The sequence below is a fragment of the Mixophyes fleayi genome, chromosome 1 (genome assembly GCF_038048845.1).
Source record: "Mixophyes fleayi isolate aMixFle1 chromosome 1, aMixFle1.hap1, whole genome shotgun sequence".
NCBI lineage: Eukaryota > Metazoa > Chordata > Amphibia > Anura > Limnodynastidae > Mixophyes > Mixophyes fleayi.
The window spans coordinates 5,665,410-5,690,135 of NC_134402.1; the positions used below are offsets into that span (position 1 = coordinate 5,665,410).

Genomic DNA, 24,726 nt, shown 5'->3' on the forward strand with positions numbered 1-24,726 from the left:
GTATCTGGACTGCATAGTGGGGTGGCCCCGGTACCCAATTTGATACCGGGGCCACAATACCTCCTCCAAACATGCTCCAGACAATTCGTCATTGACAGACCCCAGACAGACAGGGTCGTAGTGTTATTGTTTGACTTTGTAAACCCAAAAAAATGTCCCTGTTGCACTTGCACATAGTCGTGCAATGAAGACTGACTTTTTCATTTAAAGGCACGATCTTTAAAGTGTCAGAAAGAGAGAGAAGACACAGGAGAGGAGAGTTGTAGCTGGGGACCTGGGGTGGAAGCTCCCAGGCTCCCCCAGCATTGCCTGGAAGTCTGAGCGTGGTGACTGAGCCAGGGCAAGGAATGTGTGCCCTGGATGAGGGGGAGAACTCCATGCCACTATAGTGAACCCAAGAGAGAGGGGGACACTGCACATGGAAGAGGCCCTGGAGTGAGGGCTGCTACAAGAGGCATGGTAGCTGTAGTGTCAGATCCTGAGGCTGAGAGTACACAGAGTGACGTGTCAGAGCACAGGAGACATTATCCCCGCAGAGGAGGGATGAGCTGCAGTTGAGAGGTCTGTTGTTGAAATAGGACATGCACACTTTAACAAACCAATCATTTCAGCGACAGGGCCTACCAAACAACTTTGACTGAAATGATTGGTTTGTTTGGGCCCCCACACCAAAAAAGCTATTCATCTCTCCCTGTACAGACTAAACAGGCTCTACTGAGGCAAGATGTCGTCCTCATCCTCAACCTCTGATTCCTCTCCCCCTACAGTGTGTACTTCCTCCTCATCACACATTATCAATTCGTCCCCGCTGGACTCCACAACCACAGGTCCCTCTGTAGTATCTGGAGGGCAGTGCTATACTTCATTGAGGAATTGATTATTCATTTTTATAAACATCATTTTTTCAACGTTGTGAGGAAGCAACCTCCTTCGCCGCTCACTGACCAGGTTCCCCGCTGCACTAAAAACTCTTTCCGAGTACACACTGGAGGGGGGACAACTCAGGTAAAATAGAGCCAGTTTGTACAGGGGCTTCCAAACTGCCTTTTTTTCCTGCCAGTAACAATATGGACTGTCTGACATGTCTACTTGGATGGTGTCAGCAAAGTAATCATCCACAATTTTTTCTATTGTCACAGCATCCAATGCAGCGAGAGTAGACATGTCTGCAATGGTTGGCAGGTCCTTCAGTCCGGACCAGATGTTATCAGCATCCCCGCCAGTGCCTCTTTTGGGAAAACTGAGCTTTTTCCTCGCAGCCATAGATGTGGAAGAAAATGAGGGTGGAGCTGTTGGCATGTCACGGTCCTCTTCAGAGGACAATCTCCTGACCAGCAGGTCTTTGCACCGCTGTAGATTTGTGTCCGCCGGAAACAGAGACACAACATACGCTTTAAACCGAGGATCGAGCACGGTGGCCAGAATGTATTCCTCTGACTTTAAAAGAGTGACCACCCTCGGATCCTGGCAAAGCGTACGAAGGGCTACATCCACAAGAGCTACATGCTTGCTGTAATCGCAATGGCTTACCAGCTCCTCCCTCACTTTCTCCAGCTGCTTCTGCAACAGCCTGATCAGGGGAATGACCTGACTCAAGCTGGCAGTGTCGGAACTGACTTCTCGTGTGGCAAGTTCAAATGGCTGCAGAACCTTGCACAACACGGAAATCAGTCCCACTGCGCTTGACTCAGGCGCATCCCCACTCCTTTGCCTATGTCGTAGGTGGCTGTGTAGGCCTGAATGTCCTTTTGCTGCTCCTCCATCCTCTGCAGCATATAGAGGGTGGAGTTCCAGCGCGTCACAACCTCTTGTTTGAGGTGATGGCAGGGCAGGTTCAAGCTTTTTTGATGTGCCTCTAGTCTGCGGTAGGCACTGGCTGAATGCCGAAAGTGTCCAGCAATTTTGCGGGCCACCGCAAGCATCTCCTGCACACCCCTGTCACTCTTGAGGTAATGCTGCACCACCAAATTAATGGTGTGGGCAAAACATGGGACGTGCTGGAAATTGCCCATATTTAATGCCCGCACAATGTTACTGGCATTGTCTGACACCACAAATCCCCATGAGAGTCTAAGTGGGGTAAGCCACTGGGAGATAATTTCCCTCATTTTCTCTAATATGTTGTCAGCGTTGTGCCTCTTATTAAAGCCTGTAATGCACAATGTTGCCTGCCTTTGCATGAGCAGCCATTTTGTAGATGCTGCTACTGATGCAGCTGTTGCTGTTGCTGCGGAAGGGGATGCATCTACCCAGTGGGCTGTCACAGTCATATAGTCCTTCGTTTGCCCAGAACCACTTGTCCACATGTCCGTGGTTAAGTGGACAGTGGGTACAACCGCATTTTTAAGAGCACTGAGGACACTTGATCGTACTTCTCTGTACATTTTTGGTATCGCCTGCCTAGTGAAGTGGAATCTCGAGGGGATTTGGTACCGGGGACACAATACCTCCATCAACCCTCTAAATCCCACTCCACTGATGGCGGACACCGGGCGCACGTCTAACACCAACATTGCAGTTACAGCCGCAGTTATACGCTTTGCAATAGGGTGACTACTATCGTATTTGGTGGTCATGGCAAACGACTGTTGGACGGTCAATTGTTTGGTGAAAGACTTAGCGGTCTTACGACTTCCCCTCTGGGAAGATGACCGACTAACAGCAGCAACAGCAGCAGTGGCAGTAGTAGGCGTACCGCTGCAGGATTCCTCGGATGAATCCCGTATTGAGGAGGACTCAGTCTGGCTGCTGACTTGGGCTGCAGGACTGAATCTGATGGAGATTGTGGAGGAAGTTGACGAGGAGGGTGTTGCTGGTGTGTATCCAACTGGACCACGGGATTTAGGTGTCCCTGTACCGATGAGGGTCCTAGCCCCAGTTCCTGAACTAACCACTGAACTATGAAGGTTATTCAGGTGACGTATAAGGGAGGATGTTCCTAGGTGGGCAAGATCCTTACCCCTGCTTATTTGAGCTTTACATAAGCTACATATTGCCATACATTGATTGTCTGGATTTGGATAAAAATAACTCCAGACCGAAGAGGTGCATTTTTTGGTCTTCTGACCAGGCATGACGATGGGCTTTTTCATCCCATGGACATCAGCTGTTTCCCCCCCTGGTGCCTCATTTACAATAACCACATCACCATCCTCATCATCAAGTTCCTCCACAGCACCAGCTACATCATCAATAGCCTCCTCCCGAGCCACCTCTTCCCGTACAGTGATGGGAAGGTCAGGCTTGACAACCACCAACACCCTTGGACTCGCCTTGGGGATTTGTGATAATTTCTCTTTAGAAGGCAGAGTTGTTTGCTGTTTTGTTGCTGACAGCATAACTCTCTTCAATTTTTTGTAGGGGGGGGGGGAGGAGGAGGAGGGCTAAGATCCGTGGGTGAAGCTGAACCACTAGTCATGAACACGGGCCAGGGCCTAAGCTGTTCCTTGCCACTCCGTGTCGTAAATGGCATATTGGCAACTTTACGTTTCTCCTCAGATGATTTTAAGTTTCTCTTTTTGCTACTTTTTCTTAACTTGGGCTTTTTGGATTTTACATGCCCGGTACTAGGAGATTGGGCATCGGGCTTGGAAGACGACGTTGATGGCATTTCATCGTCTATGTCATGACTAGTGGCAGCAGCTTCAGCATTAGGAGGAAGTGGGTCTTGATCTTTCCCTACTTTATCCTCCAAATTTTTGGTCTCCATTATATGTAGCACAAGATACTGCAGAATGTGTGAACTTGGTAATATTGCAGTACCAATGGACTTATACTGCTGGATTGGTTTTGCAAATTTGGTTATAATTATTATTTTTTTTTTTTTTTAAATTTTTTATTTTTTTTTACTTTTTTTTTATTTTTAAAAACCTTGGGAATAGTGGGGAAATAACTATGCCCTTAGAAGCACAGAGCACAGGACACAGCACCACTGGACTGAACAGGACACGGCACAGGACCCAGCAGCACTACGGAACTCAGCAGGACAGAGCACAGGACACAGCACCACTGGACTGATACTGCAGAATGTGTAAACTTTGTAATATTGCAGTACCACTGGACTTTTACTGCTGAATGTGTGAACTTGGTAATATTGCAGTACCAATGGGCTTATACTGCAGGATTGGTTGTGAAAATTTTGTGGTAATTAAAAAATATTAAAGTAGTTTTTGGTATTTTTTAAAAAAACTTTTTTTTATTTTTTTAAACACAGGGGAATATTGGGGAAATAACTATGCCCTTAGAAGCACAGAGCACAGGACACAGCACCACTGGACTGAACAGGACACAGCACAGGACCCAGCAGCACCACTGACCTCAGAAGGACAGAGCACAGCACACAGCACCACTGGACTGATACTGCAGAACACAGCACAGCACAGCACAGCACAGCACAGCACAGCACAGCACAGCACAGCACTAAACAGCACAGCACTAAACAGCACAGCACAGCACAGAACTAAACAGCACAGAACTAAACAGCACAGAGGACCACCTAACACACCCTCCCTCTACCCTGATCAATGCCCGAGTGAAGATGGCGGCGACTAGCGGGGAATTTATAGGATCCGAGTATCGCGAGATCCGACAACGGGATTATGAGTCAGAGCCTCAGTTTCACTTTTGAATTTGGCGCCAATACCCGGATCTGTCTCGGATCCGACTCGGATCCGCAACGTTCGGGTGGGCTCGGATTTCAGAAATCCGAGTGCGCTCATCCCTACATATTAGTAGCACAGATGAGTGTGACTAATGCTATCCCCATAGTATTACTCACACAGAGTGCAGCAAAATACATGGCAGGACGTACAAAGGAATCAGACAGTAGACAGACATGGGACAATAGGTAGAGAGGACCATGCCCGCGAGATCATACATTCTAGAGGGAGGGGTGGTAAGAGGCAGTAGGACCAACTGGGAGAAGAATTTAGATGGCATATGAGGAAGAGGAGGTGATGGATAGATTGATTAGGAGGTGGTAGGATAGGCAAGCTTGAAAAGGTGAGTTTTGAGTGAGCGTTTGAAGGACTGAAGGTTGGGGGAGAATCAAGTAAGACATGGTAGGGAGTTTCAAAGAATCGGGGCAGCACAGCAGAAGTCTTGGTGACGAGCATGGGAGGAGGTAAAAAGAGGTGAGTTGAGGTGGAGTGGAGTGGCCGGATAGGTATGTACCACGAGACAAGGTCAGAGATGTAAGTGGGAGAAGTGTTGGTAAGGGCTTTGTAAGTGAGGGTAAGGAGCTTGAACTGAATTCTGAAATGGATGGGGAGTCAATGAAGGGATTTACACAGAGGAGCAGCGGAAGAGGTGCGGTGGGAGAGGAAGATGAGCCTAACCGTAGCATTCTGGATGGATTGAAGCTCAGAAGTGTGAGGAAGACCAGTAAGAAGGAGACGAGTGAATGGACCAGGATTTTGGTTGCTTACTGAGAGGAGAAGTGATGGATCTTCGTGATGTTACAGAGGAGGAAGAGGCAGGATTTGGCAAGGGACTGGATATGAGGGGTAAAGCTGAGGGCTGAATCAGGGATGACTCAAAACCAGCGGGCTTGGGTGACAGGAGAAAGAGTGATGTTGTCAACCAAGGGGGAGATATTGGAGATTTTTATAAAGCGTAGTTTCTCCATTCATTCTGGAGATGTTTTCTGCAAAAATAATGATATTTTGCTTAGCTATATACTCCAAATAAATATAGCTTCAGGAAGAATTGTAAATGAATAAATAGCAGATGTCATTTAGCTTATTTGAAATAACATTACATGCAAGAACATAAATGTAGACCGATTACCTACACATGGCGGGATGAGTCAATATTCATAGAAAGCAGGCAATCAATTCATTAGGAACCAGTGACATCATTGAGACACGAGAATGCAGCCAATCAATTCATCAGAAACCAGTGACATCACGGAAGCACTGAGAATGCAACCAATCAATTTACCAGGCACAAACCATGGCCAGTTTCTCTTGTGTAGCAGTGAGGGAAGAATGATAGAACGTGTAGTATGTCATCTGATTTTCCTGTCCTGCATTTTTGCCATTTGCCACACACATGCACACACACACGTGCACACACACACGTGCACACACACACGTGCACACACACACACGTGCACACACACATGCACACACACGTGCACACACGCACACATACAGACACACACATGCTCCTGGGTGTATGTATGGAGCAAATGATTGACTGTTTCGTCCCTACAGATTATGTGCTACACCGGGAGGAAGAATAACAGCAATGGCTCTGTGATATTTATTGTGGTGTGTAGTTCCGCCAGTACTTCTATTGTTGAAGAATTTTCATGGTAAATTAGTATCTGTAAGTTTAGTGAGTTTCTTCACGACAGATACGTAGGTAATTTATGAAGTGGAAGTTCAGCGACATCACAGAGCTGTGTTTGAGGTCTGTGCTCCTATTTTCACACCACCGCTCATTTGTGTAGTAAAATGATGCATTGTCTCTTACAGTGAAGCAATAAGATACTATAATGTGAGAAGAATGTAAACTGATGAGAGTTTGGGCCAATCGCATCAGCAGATAATGATTAGTGATGATGGCTCCGTTTCTGCAACCTTCAAATCCACAACGATGGTCCAGGCCAGAGGCACAGACTGATTTCCTCATAGGGGATATTGATGAATATTCTCCTCTCTCCGGTGATAAATTCACTTTATAAGTGGCGATGAGAAAATCTCTTATCATTGCAATTTATCAAAAACATATACTCAGCGATATGCAGCTGGCGATACTGGCCCGGAGCGTAAAGGGTTAACTCACCTCTGCTGGGCTAGTCTCTGCAGGAGCTGTAAGTCCAGATATGTTGGTGCATTGGCAGCTCCATAGTGTAGGCCTGCAGAACCCGGGTGGGTGCGCGTGTACCTGACAGTGATGCACACGGCTGTTTTTAGGGAATGGGTGGGGACAGCCTAACGCTCCAAAAGAATAAAAGAGAAACACAAACTGGAAGCAGGAAAGAGGCAAAGATGAGCAAGCACAGATGCACCATGGTACCAGTAGATACTATATAAATTGAATACTCTGGACCATAAATATAACACTGTGTATTACTGTGCAAAAGAGGCCAACATTTTGGGTTTATAACATTTTGTAAATACCAGATGTCCCGTTGATTCAGTAACCAGTTTTCCATCTTCACGGTAATGGGATGCAGTAAAATTCAGCGCCAGGAGATCTCTGAAAAGTGAGCATAAAACTTTATCATAAAATATCTTTATACAGTTATAAATAAGATCGTTAGCTTTTGCTTCATATATAGAGGGACTTCTCCTTAACTCGTTGCCTACATAAATCACTGTGCTGGTACTACAACTTACTGTAATAACCTCTGAAATAGGACTGGTGCCTGAAATTGTCCCTTGAAATTTCAGAAACACACTGTTGCTGCAATGTCCAGGATACATTTTCAATAATTGCCCATTTTTCGCAAGATTTGTAAAAATGAAAATAATCATCACAGTTCATAGTTTGTGCCCATGGTTACAGATGTTGATAAGGAAGGCAAGTTATTCAAAATATACCTGTCATTGCAGCAACAATGTGTTTCTGAGGTTTCAACAGGCAATTTATAGTAGAAGTCATACTTCAAGTATCAGGACATATTCCCGGAAGTTGTGGTACTCAGATCAGTGATTTAGGATGGTGATAACAAATTAATATTCTTTTAAAAAAATGTTTTATTCTTTGAATGTTAACCCTTTAATGCAATGATAGGCAACATGGGCGGCCCTCTAACCTTCAAAAGGACTACTCAATACCCTTAATCTCAATAATACGTTAACAAAATACATTTAATCAAAGAAAGAGACATCTATCTGTAGTAACGTAGCCGCAGGCATTTAAAAAGTGTGTTACGAGATATAACAAATATCTGACAATAGAGCTGGAAGGAGCCATTTAAACAGGGTCCTAAGAGAATAACAGTCTATTGCTGTGTTTTTCAGGGTAATTCCATCTCAGGTTCAGGTCTCTCGCTCGCTGTCACAGCAGTGAAATGGTTAATACATACAGCTTATGGTATGTGTCAGAGGAAGGTAAGACCTGAGGCGGGGCGTCATGAACGGAAGCCTGGAGGGCGTACGTTTTACCGTGACATGAGGAAGCCTATTGTGGTCTAACCTCTACCGCTACCACACCTGCTCTGCTACCTCCACCTCAGGATGGCAATAACACAAGGATGCAAATAAATGTTTTACTCTTTAATTGAAGCATTTCTTAAAATGTATAATAAATTTTATGAATACAGTTTATCCATTTTTAAACATATTTTTATTTATTTAATAATATTTGGATCTGTGAGCCCAAATCTGCAGCCACTGGGCTCATACAGCATAGCCGCAGTGGACGGCCCGTTGAGACGCTGAGCTAACAGCGCTCTGGTCCAGTACTGCAGAGTATCGCGTTATGTTTAGGGACATACAGATTATTAGACATGTATGCTATGAATATATCTCAATATATAACTAAAATGAAAACTTTTTTAAGCTCAGTTATCAATATTACATCGGCGTCTAGTCCTGGCACGTTATCCTTAGAATAAGCAGAGATCTCCAGTAACAGCTCCGGGGCCTCACATTTGTCCTCTATATCACACCTCGGGTTCTTCAGGCCGTAACTCTCTAACACGAATCCTTTCACGAGCTGAGAGCTGAACGCTCAGCGTCCCCCCTGGCAGGTACATTCCTGAAGAACTATTTACTCAAATATTCTAGTGAGGACTCTCATGTGCTCCAGATACATCACTGGGTGCTGTGTGCTTCAAAGGTGGAGAACCTACAGCTCACACTTCTGAGATTGCTGGAATAACAGGGGAACTGTTGCTGCAATTGGGACACTACTTGGGAATGCACATTCAGAACATGATAGCTTATATTACCACACTGACCAATGGCAGAGCTTGTTGTATTATCACATAGCATTATAACAGTCATACTATGACACACTGACCAATGGCAGAGCTTGTTGTATCATCACGCAGCGTTATAACAGTCATACTATGACACACTGACCAATGGCAGAGCTTGTTGTATCATCACACAGCGATATAACAGTCATACTATAATACACTGACCAATGGCAGAGCTTGTTGTATCATCACACAGCGATCTAACAGTCATACTATAATACACTGACCAATGGCAGAGCTTGTTGTATCATCACACAGCAATATAACAGTCATACTATAATACACTGACCAATGGCAGAGCTTGTTGTATCATCACACACTGATATAATAGTCATACTATGACACACTGACCAATGGCAGAGCTTGTTGTATCATCACACACCGATATAATAGTCATACTATTACACACTGACCAATGGCAGAGCTTGTTGTATCATCACACACCGATATAATAGTCATACTATGACACACTGACCAATGGCAGAGCTTGTTGTATCATCACACACTGATATAATAGTCATACTATGACACACTGACCAATGGCAGAGCTTGTTGTATCATCACGCAGCGTTATAACAGTCATACTATGACACACTGACCAATGGCAGAGCTTGTTGTATCATCACACAGCGATATAACAGTCATACTATAATACACTGACCAATGGCAGAGCTTGTTGTATCATCACACAGCGATATAACAGTCATACTATAATACACTGACCAATGGCAGAGCTTGTTGTATCATCACACAGCGATCTAACAGTCATACTATAATACACTGACCAATGGCAGAGCTTGTTGTATCATCACACAGCAATATAACAGTCATACTATAATACACTGACCAATGGCAGAGCTTGTTGTATCATCACACAGCAAAATAACAGTCATACTATAATACACTGACCAATGGCAGAGCTTGTTGTATCATCACACACCGATATAATAGTCATACTATGACACACTGACCAATGGCAGAGCTTGTTGTATCATCACACAGCGAAATAACAGTCATACTATGACACACTGACCAATGGCAGAGCTTTTTGAATCATCACACAGCGATATAACAGTCATATAATGGGCAGCACTGGTATAGGGAGCTCGGAGCAAATGGTGACAGCCTGGTGGCTTAGTGGTTAGCACTTCTGCTTTACAGCACTGGGGTCATGAGTTCAATTCCCGACCATGGCCTTATCTTTGTGGAGTTTGTATGTTCTCCCCGTGTTTGCGTGGGTTTCCTCCGGGTGCTCCGGTTTCCTTCCACACTCCAAAAACATACTGGTAGGTTAATTTGTTGCTAACAAATTGACCCTAGTCTATGTGTATGTTAGGGAATATAGACTGTAAGCCCCAGTGGGTGAGTGAGTTCTGTGTACAGCGCTGCGGAATTAGTGGCGCTATATAAATAAATAGTGATAAAAATAATAATAATAATAATAATATTATAACTCACTGACCAATGGCAGAGCTTGTTGTATCATCACATAGCGATATAACAGTCATACTATGACACACTGACCAATGGCAGAGCTTGTTGTATCATCACATAGCGTTATAAGGATCATACGATGATTTGCTGACCAATGACAGAGCTAGTTTCATGTTTAATGTGCTGTAGGGCATGAATCTGAGCCTGTTATAGAAAACATGTATCCTTTAGGGACAGGATAGACACTGAGGGAAGTAGGAGAGGTTGTAGAGTCAGAGCAGTAATATCCATTAACCATCTCACAGCTGCAGTGCTCAGACATGCCGGGAATGTGACAACTCTCCAGAATCTATCAAATGCTGACAGTTCACAGGCTGCGGCATCCCTAGAAAGAGACATCTGCTGAGACTACAGATCTCCCTTACAGCTATTATATTTGATGTGCTCTGTACTGGGGTAATATCCTACTGCTGTCACAAGGGTCAGAGCCCACCATAGTTATATCATACATGCCAACTCTCCCGGAATGTCCGGGAGACTCCCGAAATTCGGGTCAGTCTCCCGGGCTCCCGGGCAAGCTGGCATTTCTCCTGCATCCCAATCTCACTGAGAATCGCGTCATTTGAAGCGATTCTCTGTGAATCACGCCATTTTGGAAGGCGGGAGGGGGCGGGACGAGGCCAATCGCGTCATTTTGGCCCCGTCCCCGCGACGTGAATTATGTTTTCACGGGGGGCGGGGCCAAAATGACGCAATTGGCCTCATCCCGCCCCCTCCCGCCCTCCAGTCACGCCCCCTTCCAGGAGTTGGTAAGTATGAGTTATATGGTGAACACCAATATTACAAATGCTATAGTTCCCCTGTTCGTAAGCACAGTAGCAGCTCTTGGTGTTCAGAAATGCGCCCTCTGCACCTCCTCGCACTTTGTTTTCTCTCCTACGCTGGCTGTAACAGAACACGTATTGTGCTGCTATGTAATAAGAAGTCTTCCCAGCCGAAACTGAGCTTACTGAGCAGAGGGTAAATATTATTACTGTACAAATTTGTATCCAATATAAAGGATTCTCGGAAGAACTTGGCATACCAGAGGGCATACAAAGTACACAAGGAAAGCGTTTGTTTATACAGAAGTATGGGCTGTGGAATTCAAGGAGTAATGTAAACTAACATTGGACTTAATCACTACTAAACAGTAGTGTAGCGTAACTTAGGAAGATTTGCACTGCATCCTCCACAATGAGCTTATGCAGACTTGCACGCGGTGCTGGAGACGCCTCCGGATCAGCATATGGACATAAACCTGATATTTTTACAGGTGGATTTCTTTTAGTATAAATTATGCCCAACAAACATCCAACTCAGCATAAGGCCCATAGTCGTACCTGCCAACATTCACTACCCGGCATCGGGACAGGGGGTGAGGCCACGTCATGATGGGGGCATTTTAAAGCATTGGGCTGCCCCTTAGATAGCCCCCTTCCCTTCTATACACTGCAGCTCTTGGTGTGCTGGACCCATTCACCACAGCTCTGCTATGGGAAGAGACCTCCCAGACCTGGAGTGTCCTGTTAGCAAAGGATTTATGTAAGGGATGCTGGTGACCTTTGGTGAGTGGTGCAGTGTGAAATATAGGAGCTCAGCCACATCCAGGCTTAACCATGAGGCTGATTTATTACACAGAGGAAGAAGGGAGCTTCATACCTGCTCAGAATTATTATTATTATTATTAATTCTATGGGGAGACGTATGTGGGGTTAGACGTGTGTGATTTCTGCACTAAGTGGGATTTTCTCACAAAGTGGACGAAAATGCACAGTTAGACAACACAGCAACTAATCCTCATCTTTCTCTTCTCTTTTCATCTTCAGGTATGTTCATCCATGCTGCTACTACTACTACTCTGATCATTATTCTGTGAATTTCATCCCTGCAATCTGTGTTTAAGTATGTTCATCCATGCTGCTACTACTACTACTCTGATCATTATTCTGTGAATTTCATCCCTGCAATCTGTGTTTAAGTATGTTCATCCATGCTGCTACTACTACTACTCTGATCATTATTCTGTGAATTTCATCCCTGCAATCTGTGTTTAAGTATGTTCATCCATGCTGCTACTACTACTACTCTGATCATTATTCTGTGAATTTCATCCCTGCAATCTGTGTTTAAGTATGTTCATCCATGCTGCTACTACTACTACTCTGATCATTATTCTGTGAATTTCATCCCTGCAATCTGTGTTTAAGTATGTTCATCCATGCTGCTACTACTACTACTCTGATCATTATTCTGTGAATTTCATCCCTGCAATCTGTGTTTAAGTATGTTCATCCATGCTGCTACTACTACTACTCTGATCATTATTCTGTGAATTTCATCCCTGCAATCTGTGTTTAAGTATGTTCATCCATGCTGCTACTACTACTACTCTGATCATTATTCTGTGAATTTCATCCCTGCAATCTGTGTTTAAGTATGTTCATCCATGCTGCTACTACTACTACTCTGATCATTATTCTGTGAATTTCATCCCTGCAATCTGTGTTTAAGTATGTTATAGGAAACTGTTATCTGTTTAAACTTAGGTTGGCACAGTCTTTTATTGTTGCCTAATTTATGATAGGTATCTGGCCTCTATCCTTTCCCACAAATGTTTTCTTTTCCTTTGATTAGCTGACCAATTAGCACATCTGTAGTGTATTCCTAAATTAGACTGACTACATCTTAGCTTCATTCTATGGGGAGACGTATGTGGGGTTAGACGTGTGTGATTTCTGCACTAAGTGGGATTTTCTCACAAAGTGGACGAAAATGCACAGTTAGACAAACATTGGACTACATTTGACTTGCTTTTACTCCCAGCAATAAGCAACATCTGCCACAGCCTATTTCTGCACTACTTGTCTATTTATATGGAATACTGCTAAGAGGTAATTCTTAAAATACCCTTGCTTTTTGCTTTTACCCCTTTTATCACAATGATTCACAAATTGCTTTTCTTAGTCTCATTTCATGGCATGATCTTTAGGACTGTGTCATCTTTCACCCCTCCACCAACACACAAATTTGTTCATATTGCACCTGCATTACTCCACTCACCTCTATTTAACACCCATGAACTGTTGTCCTATTTATTATCTCTAACAAGTACAGCCTCCACCTGTCGCCAGAAAATAAAAGGCCACACATCTTACAATCCCCTTGCCTATCTTTCGCTCACTCTGCTTCTATTAGCTGGTGATATATCACCTAATCCAGGTCCCCCACACTCCTCACACACACATACATCAGAACACTACCGTTCTATAGCAAACCTCAAACACATCACCTGTCTACCCTCTCTTCCCAAGTCCTTTAAATGTGCCCTTTGGAATGCACGATCTGTTTGTAACAAACTTACCTCCGTTCATGATCTCTTCCTCTCAAAAAACCTCAACCTTCTGGCAATAACAGAAACATGGCTCATGCAATCAGACACTGCCTCACCTGCAGCACTTTCACATGGTGGCCTCCATCTCACCCACACCTCCAGACCTGAAGGCAGACAAGGAGGTGGGGTTGGACTACTTCTCTCCCCACAGTGCACATACACAGTTCTACCAAATGTCCCATCACTCACGTTCACATCTTTTGAAGTACATGCTATTCGCATTTTTAATCCATTCTCCCTACGTGTTGCGGTGATCTATCGTCCCCCTGGAGCACACCAACAATTTATTGAGGATTTCTCTGCATGGCTCCCTCACTTCTTATCTTCAGACATCCCCACCATCATCATGGGTGACTTCAACATCCCCATTCATAACCCACCTTCCAAAGCTGCTTCCAAACTACTCTCTCTAACATCCTCACTTGACCTCTCCCAGTGGATTGAATCATCTACTCATAAGGATGGCCACTGCCTTGATCTTGTTTTCTCTAGACTATGCTCAGTTTCTAATTTTATTAATACACCCTTCCCCCTCTCGGATCATCACCTTATCAGCTACACTCTCACCCCCACTGCTCTAACCTCTCTACTGTCTAACTCTACCAAGCCTCCTCATACTCGTAGAAATCTTAATTCTATTAATCTTCAACAATTTTCCACCTCTCTCCAACACCTTCTCTCCCCTATCTCTACATTCTCATCCCCTGAGATGGCAGTACCTCATTTTCACCTAACCTTAGCAACGGCCCTTGATCAAGTGGCTCCAGCGACACTTCATACTACACGTCGACTTCGATGTCAACCGTGGCACACCAAAGCAACACGAAATCTTCAAAAACTGTCCCGTAAAGCAGAACGTCACTGGCGTAAATCTCGAAGCTCTAATGACTTCTTCACATATACTTCTGTCTACCACTCCTATCGAAATGCTCTGGACACTGCAAAACAAACATACTTTCAATCTCTTATCTATGCTCAGGCTTCTAACCCCAAACGCCTTTTCAATACATTTAATCATCTTCTCAATCCTCCCACCCCGAACCCTCCATCTACTATCAGTGCTCAGGATCTTGCTACCTACTTCAAGGACAAGATTGATAAGATCAGACTAGAAATGGTATCCTCCTCCTCAACAAGCCATCAGCTCATTTCCTTCCCACTACCCTCTGACACCCTTTCTTCATTTGACCCCACAAATGAAGAGGAAATTTCTACGCTCTTCTTATCTTCCTACTCTACCTCCTGTCCTCTTGATCCTATTCCCTCGCAAATTGGTAGATCCCTGTCTTCTGTGCTCATTTCACCTCTAACTCAAATCTGTAATCTCTCACTCTCTACTGGCATCTTTCCATCACTATACAAGCATGCAGTGATTACTCCTATTCTAAAAAAACAAAACTCCGACCCAAACTCTCTCTCAAATTACCGTCCCATCTCTCAGCTCCCTTGCCCCTCCAAGCTTCTAGAGAGACTTGCCTACACTCGCCTCACACGCTTTCTTTCCGCAAACAACCTGTTGGATCCTCTTCAGTCTGGCTTTCGTTCTCAACACTCCACAGAGACTGCGCTGACCAAGGTTGTTAATGATCTGATCACTGCTAAGACTGAACGCCATTACTCTCTCCTAATTCTCCTGGATCTCTCGGCTGCATTTGACACCGTTGACCACTCTCTTCTCATACAAACGCTGCAATCCCTAGGTCTTCAAGACACAGTTCTATCCTGGTTCTCATCTTACCTCTCTAATCGCTCTTTCACTGTTAATTTCTCTGGAGCCACATCTGCTCCGCTTCCCCTATCAGTTGGAGTACCACAAGGCTCGGTGCTAGGTCCTCTGCTGTTCTCTATCTATACCGCTTCTCTTGGAAATCTAATAAGTTCCTTTGGCTTTCAGTATCATCTCTATGCGGATGATACCCAAATCTATCTATCCTCTCCTGATATCTCGACATCTGTGTTGTCCCGTGTAACTGACTGTCTTTCTGCCATTTCATCTTGGATGTCCTCTCGTCAACTCAAACTTAATCTTTCTAAAACAGAGTTAATAATATTCCCACCCGCCAACAAGAGCATACCTGACATTTCTATCTCTGTTGATAACATGACCATAAATCCCACCCCACAAGCTCGCTGCCTAGGTGTAATCCTTGATTCACGCCTATCCTTTGTTCCCCACATTGACTCTATATCTAAATCATGTTACATACATCTAAAGAACATTTCCAGAATCCGCACATATCTCACACAAGACACTGCTAAAACCTTAATTCATGCACTAATCATCTCCCGCATTGACTATTGCAATTCCCTCCTTACTGGTCTTCCCAAAAACAGACTCATACCCCTAAAATCTATTTTGCATGCTTCGGCAAGACTGATTTTCCTTGCAAATAGCTATTCCTCTGTTGAATCACTCTGTATGTCTCTACACTGGCTGCCTGTCTTCTACCGAATCCAATATAAAATACTTTTACTAACCTACAAGGCCATCAACAAAGCTGCACCAACATACATCTCCTCTCTTGTCTCAAAATATCTCCCAACTCGGCAACTCCGTTCTGCAAAAGATCTGCGTCTCTCATCCACCCTCATTACATCCTCCCATTCCCGGTTACAGGACTTTTTTCGGGCTGCACCCACTCTATGGAACTCTCTCCCTCGCACAATAAGACTCTCCTCTGTTCTACAAACTTTCAAGCGTTCTCTGAAAACCTACCTATTCAGACAAGCTTATAATATTCCTCAACCACCATCTTAACCTCACTACCTTTAGCCTGTTACACAATTTCACACAAGACAACTACCCCCGGACCAACATTGTTGTGTGACAGGATCATTTAGCTTATGAGTCACCCTACCTTTGCAGTCTGGCTGGGCCAAGATGCAAAATGTATACTTAACCTCATGTGTCAATCTCCCATTGTCCCATAGATTGTAAGCTTGCGAGCAGGGCCTTCTCACCTCTTTGTCTGTTTTACCCAGTTTGTTTATTAGTTTATTACGTTTGTCCCCAATTGTAAAGCGCTACGGAATATGTTGGCGCTATATAAATAAATGATGATGATGATGATGATGATTATTATTATTATTATCTTTTATTTATAAGGTGCCACAAAATGTCCACAGCCCTGTACATGAAATATATAGAAAGCAGCAATCCATAATAAATACCACAAAGAATAAAATACAGAGACAAGACATTATGGATAAACAAATATAGATAAGACATTAATGCAGATCAGATTATTTACAGGACAGAGAGTGAGAGTGATGTCCAACATGAAGTCGGCCTGAGCTTAGAAAAGCAGAGCTAGGGAAGCAGGCCAAGAGGTACAGAGGGTGATGGAATATTAGAAAGAGCACACAAGGACAGAGGGCCCTGCTCCTGGGAGCTTACATCCTAAAGGAAAAGGGGGCAAAAAAAATAACGAGGTACCGACTGGCTAAATGTCTCTCCTTAGAGAATAGTGTTTACTGGGGAGTGGGGGTGAAAGCTGGGACAAGGGCGTTAGGAAGAAGGTTGATAGACTTGAATAAAGAATTGAGTCTTAAGGGCGCGCTTGAAGCCTTTGAGAGTAGAGAATAACCTGATGGAATGTGGGAGATCGTTCCACAGCTGGGGAGCAGCCCCGAGTCTGGAGGTGGGAGTGGGAAGTGGTGATCAGTGAAGTAGTGAGGTAGTTATTGGCAGAAAGGAGGGAGCAGAAAGGAGCGTAGGCAGAGATGAGGTTGGAGATGTAGGTCACGGGAAGCCAGTGTAGGGACTGGTAGAGAGGGACAGCAGAGATAGAGTGGCGGGAGAGAAAAATGAGGCGGCCAGCAGCATTGAGGATAGATCTAAGAGGGGTTAGGGGAGAGTCAGGTAGGCCAGAGAGAAGGAGGTTACAGTAGTCAAGGTGTGAGAGTACAAGAGAGATAATAAGAGTTTTGGTGGCTTCCATGGTAAGAAAGGGCCGTATACGGGATATATTCCGTGGTGGAAGTAGAAGGATATTGAGAGGTCATAATCAGCAGATAAACAGAGATAACTGTCAAAGGAAGCAGAACTACGCGCACAGAGAAAACAGAGCACACTGATTCCTGTCCCCCCATAATCGTCACAGTTGGGAGCTGTGCCATAGTTACTAAAAGCATCCCTTGAAAATAGGGAAGGTGGGCATTTTGGGGGCATTGTGTGGGCTGAACCAATATTCCTCACCCCTCCCAATATACTACTAAGACATCAATGAAGCACTATCAGTTCACAAGGAAACACTGACGCCACTGGTGTTGCTGTGATTCTGGAGCAGATGCATCTACTCTTTATATACCCCAAGACTACAAAGGATGAGTCGTTCCCCCTGTTCTTACGAAAAGACATCCCCATGGGGCTTTTGCTTTCCGGGTCCCAAATTTCGTTTGACAGGTAGTGTGCCCAGACCTCTCCTTTAGGGAACTACTAAATTTGGTGTGGTAAGTGCACTTTCTGTCGCATCCACAATTAAACTTATCCTCTAATTCAAATAAAGGGCATGCATACCCTTTGCATAGCAAAGCTCATGCCCCTGCCCTGGGTCCCATCTATGCAGATGGCACTAAGCACCTAGGCAATTAGCACTGTCTCTTCCCTACTATGGTGTCACCCCTGAATAGGACATCTGAGCAGGGCTCCTGATATAACCATGGTGATATCTGCTGATTACAAAAGACCCCATTACTTCAACTCTTGGCATTCTCTAAGTGGAGCAGAGTCCTGGGAGTAGAGTTGAGTTCTGGGAGTAGAGCAGAGTCCTGGGAGTGGAGCAGAGTCCTGGGAGTGGAGCAGAGTCCTGGGAGTGGTGCAGAGTTCTGGTGGTTCTTTGCAAGTAAGTAAGAAAAGTAAAGTGTTGGTTATCTTGTAATACTGGAATTTATTTCCTTATTCCCTGGACCAGAAACTGAGCAGGAAATTCAAATGCCCTCAAGGAGTAAGTATGGATGTAATGAGAGACAGTACTCACTGTGCCTTGTTGAGGTGAAGGACATGATCTTTCCCTCCGATCCTTACCAAGAACTGAACCTGATTCTCATACTGTGTCTGGAAAAATGAGAGATGTAATGCACTGCAGTTAGATCACATGGAGATCTCATATAAAGCCCAAATTGTTATCAATGGAGCCATATATAGGGCTCTCTTCTCCCAGGACAGTCTCATTTCCTTACATTGGAAGTCTTTAATAGTAGTATCAAACTGGTACTTTATGCATATATCAGCCACAGGAAACATAGGAAGTGTAAACGCTGAGTTCCTACTAACACTGATATGCTCTATAAATGCTGCGTTAGTGTAACAGGAGCCTGGTATTAGAACTGCTTGTCCTTACAGGGAGAAGGAGCAGACCTGGCACTGAGAAGCTACATGGGGCCTACTCAACTTGTTGCAAAAAATGATCATGTCCAAAACGAAAATTTTCATGTCACTTATGTTCAAGAAAGTGCCGGCTCGCTGGTCCTCACACAAGGAAAGTTGGGGGTTTATCAAGAAGGAAAGATTTTTCTAGTTCCCCGAACATTTTTGAGGAGAGGAAAGCGTCACTTCTCCCAGCTGTTATACCAGAAAGACGCCATCCCGCCAACACTGTCTGTCCTCCTGTGTTCAGTGTGGGGGCACTATGGCGACATTACCTGACATTATCGCATTCAGTGTTTCTAGCACTAACCTAAACCTTTGAGCCACTAGGTTTGTCTACTGGTACCGCCGGCCCTGAAAGCACCCAAAGGAGCAGATGTCCTCCTGTGAGAACCATGTTGGGCTCTCCGGAGAGCAGATAGTGGGGAGAGATGCCCAACAGAGAGGTGATACCAGGGGAAGAGGAGAGACTGTGATGTAACGGTGGGACCGTGATGGGCGTGGCAACCTCAGGAGACCAGAGGGTCAGCACCGGGGTCTTCATGTTGAGGAACATTAATGAGGACTACAAAAGCCAATTTCCCAAATTGCAAAATGCTCCATCGCTGGTGGAAACACCCATTTTTGAGTTTTTCTGCTTCAATCTATTAAGGTTCTTAATGCCAGCGAATGCTTCTCCACAGGATAAAAATATGGGACCCTTTTTTTCAGATCGCATCTGTTTATAATGGATAAAGCTATCCCCACATCCCCAGAAAATAAATATTATTTTCTAGTGGCTATAAAATCCACAGATATAGTATATATATATTTATTAAAGTGAGGAGAGCCCTACTGCAGCCAAAAAAAGGGAGCTTTCGCTGGTGATAGGGCATGTCATCTCCTCACCCTATATGTCTAAGGGGTACCTTACAGTCCCACCAGGGGTAAATCTTGGCTTTCAGTTAAAGTCCACATCTGTGAGCTGCTATTCTGTGTTGCTGTCTATAATATTAATTGTGGGTGAAATACCCTATATAATATAACTTATACTATATAGGGTATTTCACCCACAATTAATATTATAGACAGCAACACAGAATAGCAGGTAATACTGCTTATTAACAGTATCCTCAATTCTGGTCACTATTACTCATTTACATTTTTTAATATTTTCGCTAATTTTGTGATTTGTCATTAACCCCTAATAATACATGGGGAACTCCAGTATTTTAATGAATACCAATAAAGTTATGTTTTTTATATATATATGAATTTTTCTCAATTTGATAGTCTACATTCAACAATTTAAACCCTTTGAGTGCCCCTCGATACATATTTTCTCTTTCTCTCTTCCCTTTTGGACATACATGTTATAGTATGTGAGGGTGCACCACAAATCAGTAATAGATTATTTACATAGGTCACATTTGGTTTGACTTTATTAAATATTTTCTGTATGGGTTTACCCAGTGCGGTCTACAATTTTCTAGTTCACTAATTATCCCTTGCACCTGGGTGTGGTCTCATTTTCCTTATTTATACCTGTCACTCCCAGCACACATTGCTGGTTATTGATGTCATATCCTGTTGTTGCACCCTGTGGATTCTTCCTCCTGCCTTGCTCCTCTGGTTACATGCTGCATGGAATCTGTTCATACCTCCTGCTTCCCTGCATTAGCTGTGTACCTGCTGGTTTCTGAACATTCATATTACTTCCTGCATCAGCTTGCACCTGGTATCTATGACTACTCTTGATTACCTGTTATTTATACTTTTCTGCAAATAAACAGAGTGTTTTCACCATATTCGTGGCTCCTAGCTGTACTCCTGTATGTAACCATGACAACACAACACAACACCCCCCCCCCCCCCCCCCCCCCCCCCCCGGAATCACTGTACATTAACATGTCTGGATCATTATCTCATATACAATTACCACAATACTCATTGTAAGGAAAACTTGGACAGATTTACTTTGTTTCTTCATATTGCTGTTGAGACGTTCACCTTGTATGTGACTGTGTTGGTTAGTCTGGATCCTCGATGGACAGAGATGCTGTTTTTCGTCTGTTGGTCTATAGTGCGTGGAATTGCTGAAAGAAATTGACATTGTTATCATTCCATGTAGCGGACAACTTCTCACTCAAACATAAACAGACATAAACAGATATATACAGTTCTCCCTTCTCTACAACTGATGGTTTTCTGACACTCTAACTTCTGCCATGGTACGGGATATGGAGCTACTGGAGGTACAGATACTGCCTTGCCCATGTTATAGGGGGGGGATATTTTGACCTCCTGGGACAATGGGAATGATGTAGTATATCTATGGTCTGTCCTGTGAGAGGAGATGTTATCAGGGCCTCTGGCACAGCGGGCATTACCCCATGCCAGACAATGTGGTCACAGCATTGACTCAGCATCCCTCCATTGTGCTATATAGAAATCAGGATCCATCCAGTCTAATTTAGGAGTTAAATGGGTATTTTAAGGAGCCAGGGAAGATGTGTATCCAAAAGGTAGAACACAGCAGTTATTGGGTGCCTGGCCCCAGGCATGCCTGCAGCCTGTGTCAAGGATTCTGCATTCAATCATTCGCACAGTGGGTTGGGTACGAAATGTGGACAATGGAAGTGTCAGCTTTTATCCTGTTGACATAAGATGTTGGTGGACTCAATGCCAACACTTCCTTTCTGGTGGCACATTGGAAGTGCCAGGATTTGGCCTGCTGACATATTTATTGTCGGAAATATGACCCCCTCACGGTCCCCCTTTCCTGGCTGACAGGTGACACATCAGGCAGTAGATCCATCCACCGGCTCCCAGCTGTCAGTGTAGTGCTCTGGCTATGTCAGCACTCAGTATTTACTGTCTATAACTAGGCAGTACTCTCCAGGATTATATAAATTGAACTTCAGGGCAGTTGTTAAGGAAATATGATATTCTTGTATGCTTCTTTAATGTGTCCTAAAGCACTCACCTAGGGTTCCAGCAGTATGAAAGGACAAGTGATATAAATGTTTAACGGTGAGCTTAATAAGCGGGTAATTCAATTAGCGCATTTTTACCACTACTACCGTGAAATATCCGCCCATTTATCCTCTCATCTCAATGAGGGGCGAGGAAAAATGAGCGAAGATTTCTGTGACAATCTCAAGGACGCAATGTTCCTTAGAACATCGCGGCTAATTGAATCTGCTCCTAAATGTGTTTGCGATGTGAGTGTTTTAATTTGTTTTGTGTACACCGCTGTGGCGCAATGCGGCAATGCCTTCATCACGCACTGGGACAATTCCCATCTGCTTCACTAGAAAGACATGGGAATACAAGGATCTCTGGCTCTATGGGGGAGATTCAATTCAGCGCGATATGTCTCCAGGACAGTCCATGGTACACATGGCCTCGATGTTCTGAATGAAATCCCGCTCATTCTCCCTCATGTTCCATAGAGATGCACAGAAAAATGAGCAGAGATTTCTCACCATAATAGGCGGAAATAGGAAACCATTGAGGCGACATTCAGCGGCTCCACGCACTGACCTGAGATCCCCGATTTGAGTCACAGAACAACCAGATTTGTGGCTGATTTGCCCACACGTGTGATTGGTTAGTAGCACAGATCTGAGTGTTTGGTGGTTGGCCTGATTAATTGGATCACAAGATATGTGCAGTGCAGATGACGCTCACACGGTGATATAATCATGTTACCAACCGCTTGAAAAAATAAATTCAGATCTGATTTTTTTTTTTCGTGAAGAAAAGTGTCAGCTCGATGTGGCCAGAAATGATTAATTTGGACAACCTGGTCCCTTTTATCATCTATACCCCACTGCAGCGCAGAGCAGAGTCAGCCTATCTGAGCCTACAGGGAACAGATGACACTGTGGCATGCAAGATGGTTAAAGCTGAATTCTGGATGTCCCAGCATACATCTGGATTGTGTTCTATCCATTACTGCATTTATTACTAATAACCAGACATATGCCCATCACAGTCAGTGTCTACCTGCATTTTCAGACAGGAACTGCCTGCTACAGTACTCGGTTATATTCATAAATCACATCTCTTCACTTTAGGTCAGCTTGTATTTTATATCTATTTCGTTTAATTCATTGATTAATTGAATGCACCAAACACAAATAATGCATCTGGTTCCATCCTAGTACAATTCTATTTTTACTAAGTTACACAGTTTTGTGAATTAATTGTTATTCTGGGCGAATTATAAAAAAACCCTCTTTTTACTGAAATCAATAAATTATCATACAGAAATTATTATTATTATTATTATTATTATTATTATTATTAATAATAATAATAATAATAATAATAATAACAATATATATTAAAACTTATTTTAAGCGTATTAAGAATATCTTACAGCACAGATGCTAAAGAAACACTTATAATGAAGGAAATAAAATGAGTTAATTTTGGAAGAAACCAATCTAATTTAATATAACGAAAATCAAAATAATATTGTTTAAATATCATAAAACATCAACAACAATTGCTTTAATTAAATAACTTATGAAGCTGTTGTCATTAATGTTAAATTTTAAGTATTTGTTTGTGAATTACACTAATTGATTTTGGTTTTATTATACAACTAAGTAAATGGAGTTTACGATCTATAACTGGAGCGTGGTGTAATTATCAGAGTATTTCTGACACCCAGTCATTCCCCCCCTGTACACACAGAGTAACTTGTCTCTTACCATAAGTCTGAGGACAGTAATGCTGCAGGAAAATGAAGAGCAGGATATTTCTCATTATATCCAGAGACTGTACGATGTCCTGTGGAAGTGCAGTGCACTGTCCAGAACATGGGAGAGAAGTGTACGGAGATAGGAGAGAAGTGAGAAGTGTGCTGTGTGCTGTCACCAGAGAGGAGTGTGCAGTAACTTATAGATGGGAGAGACTCTGCACTTTTTAGGGGATGGGACAGAAGTTTACACATTGCTGGGGGTGGGAGAGGAGTAAAAACTGTCCTGGGGATGGGAGAGGAGTGTGCTCTAACCATGGGATGGGAGAGGAGTGTGCACTAGCCTTGAAATGGGAGTTGAGTGTGCACTAGTATTGTAATCGGACAGGAGTGTGCACTAGCCTTGGAGTGGGAGAGGACTGTGCGCTTTGCTAGAAATGGGAGAGGAGTGTGCACTGTCCTGGGCATATGACAGAAGTGTGCACTAGCCTGGAGATGGAAGAGGAGTGTGCACTAGTCTTTGGATTGGAGGGGAGTGTGCACTGTCCTGGGAATGGGAGAGGAACGTGCACTTTTCTGATGATGGGAAAGGAGTGTGCACTAGCCTTGGGATGGGAGAGGAGTGTGCACTGTCCTATGGATGGGAGAGGAGTGTGCACTGTCTTGGAGATGGAAGAGGATTTTGCAATGTTCTGGGGATTGGAGAGGAGTGTACACTAGACTTGGGATGGGAGAGGAGTGTGCACTGTCCTGGGCATATGACAGAAGTGTGCACTAGCCTGGAGATGGAAGAGGAGTGTGCACTGTCCTGGGGATGGGAGAGGAGTATGCACTGCCCTGGGAATGGGAAAGGAACATGCACTTTT

At 43.9% G+C, this 24,726-nt stretch overlaps 1 protein-coding gene across 1 annotated transcript in view; it reads right to left on the reverse strand.

Annotated features, from left to right (window-relative positions):
• ADAM33 (ADAM metallopeptidase domain 33) overlaps window positions 1-24,046 on the reverse strand; it is a 40,862-nt gene extending 16,816 nt beyond the window's left edge. Inside the window, exons 1-4 of the mRNA XM_075186683.1 lie at window positions 23,874-24,046; window positions 21,160-21,245; window positions 18,782-18,858; window positions 7,128-7,206 (exon numbers count right to left, since the gene is read on the reverse strand). Coding sequence (XP_075042784.1) covers window positions 7,128-7,206; window positions 18,782-18,858; window positions 21,160-21,245; window positions 23,874-23,928 — 297 coding nt within the window. The 5' untranslated portion in view covers window positions 23,929-24,046. The remainder of the gene's footprint in view (window positions 1-7,127; window positions 7,207-18,781; window positions 18,859-21,159; window positions 21,246-23,873) is intronic.
• Window positions 24,047-24,726: the final 680 nt, after the last annotated feature.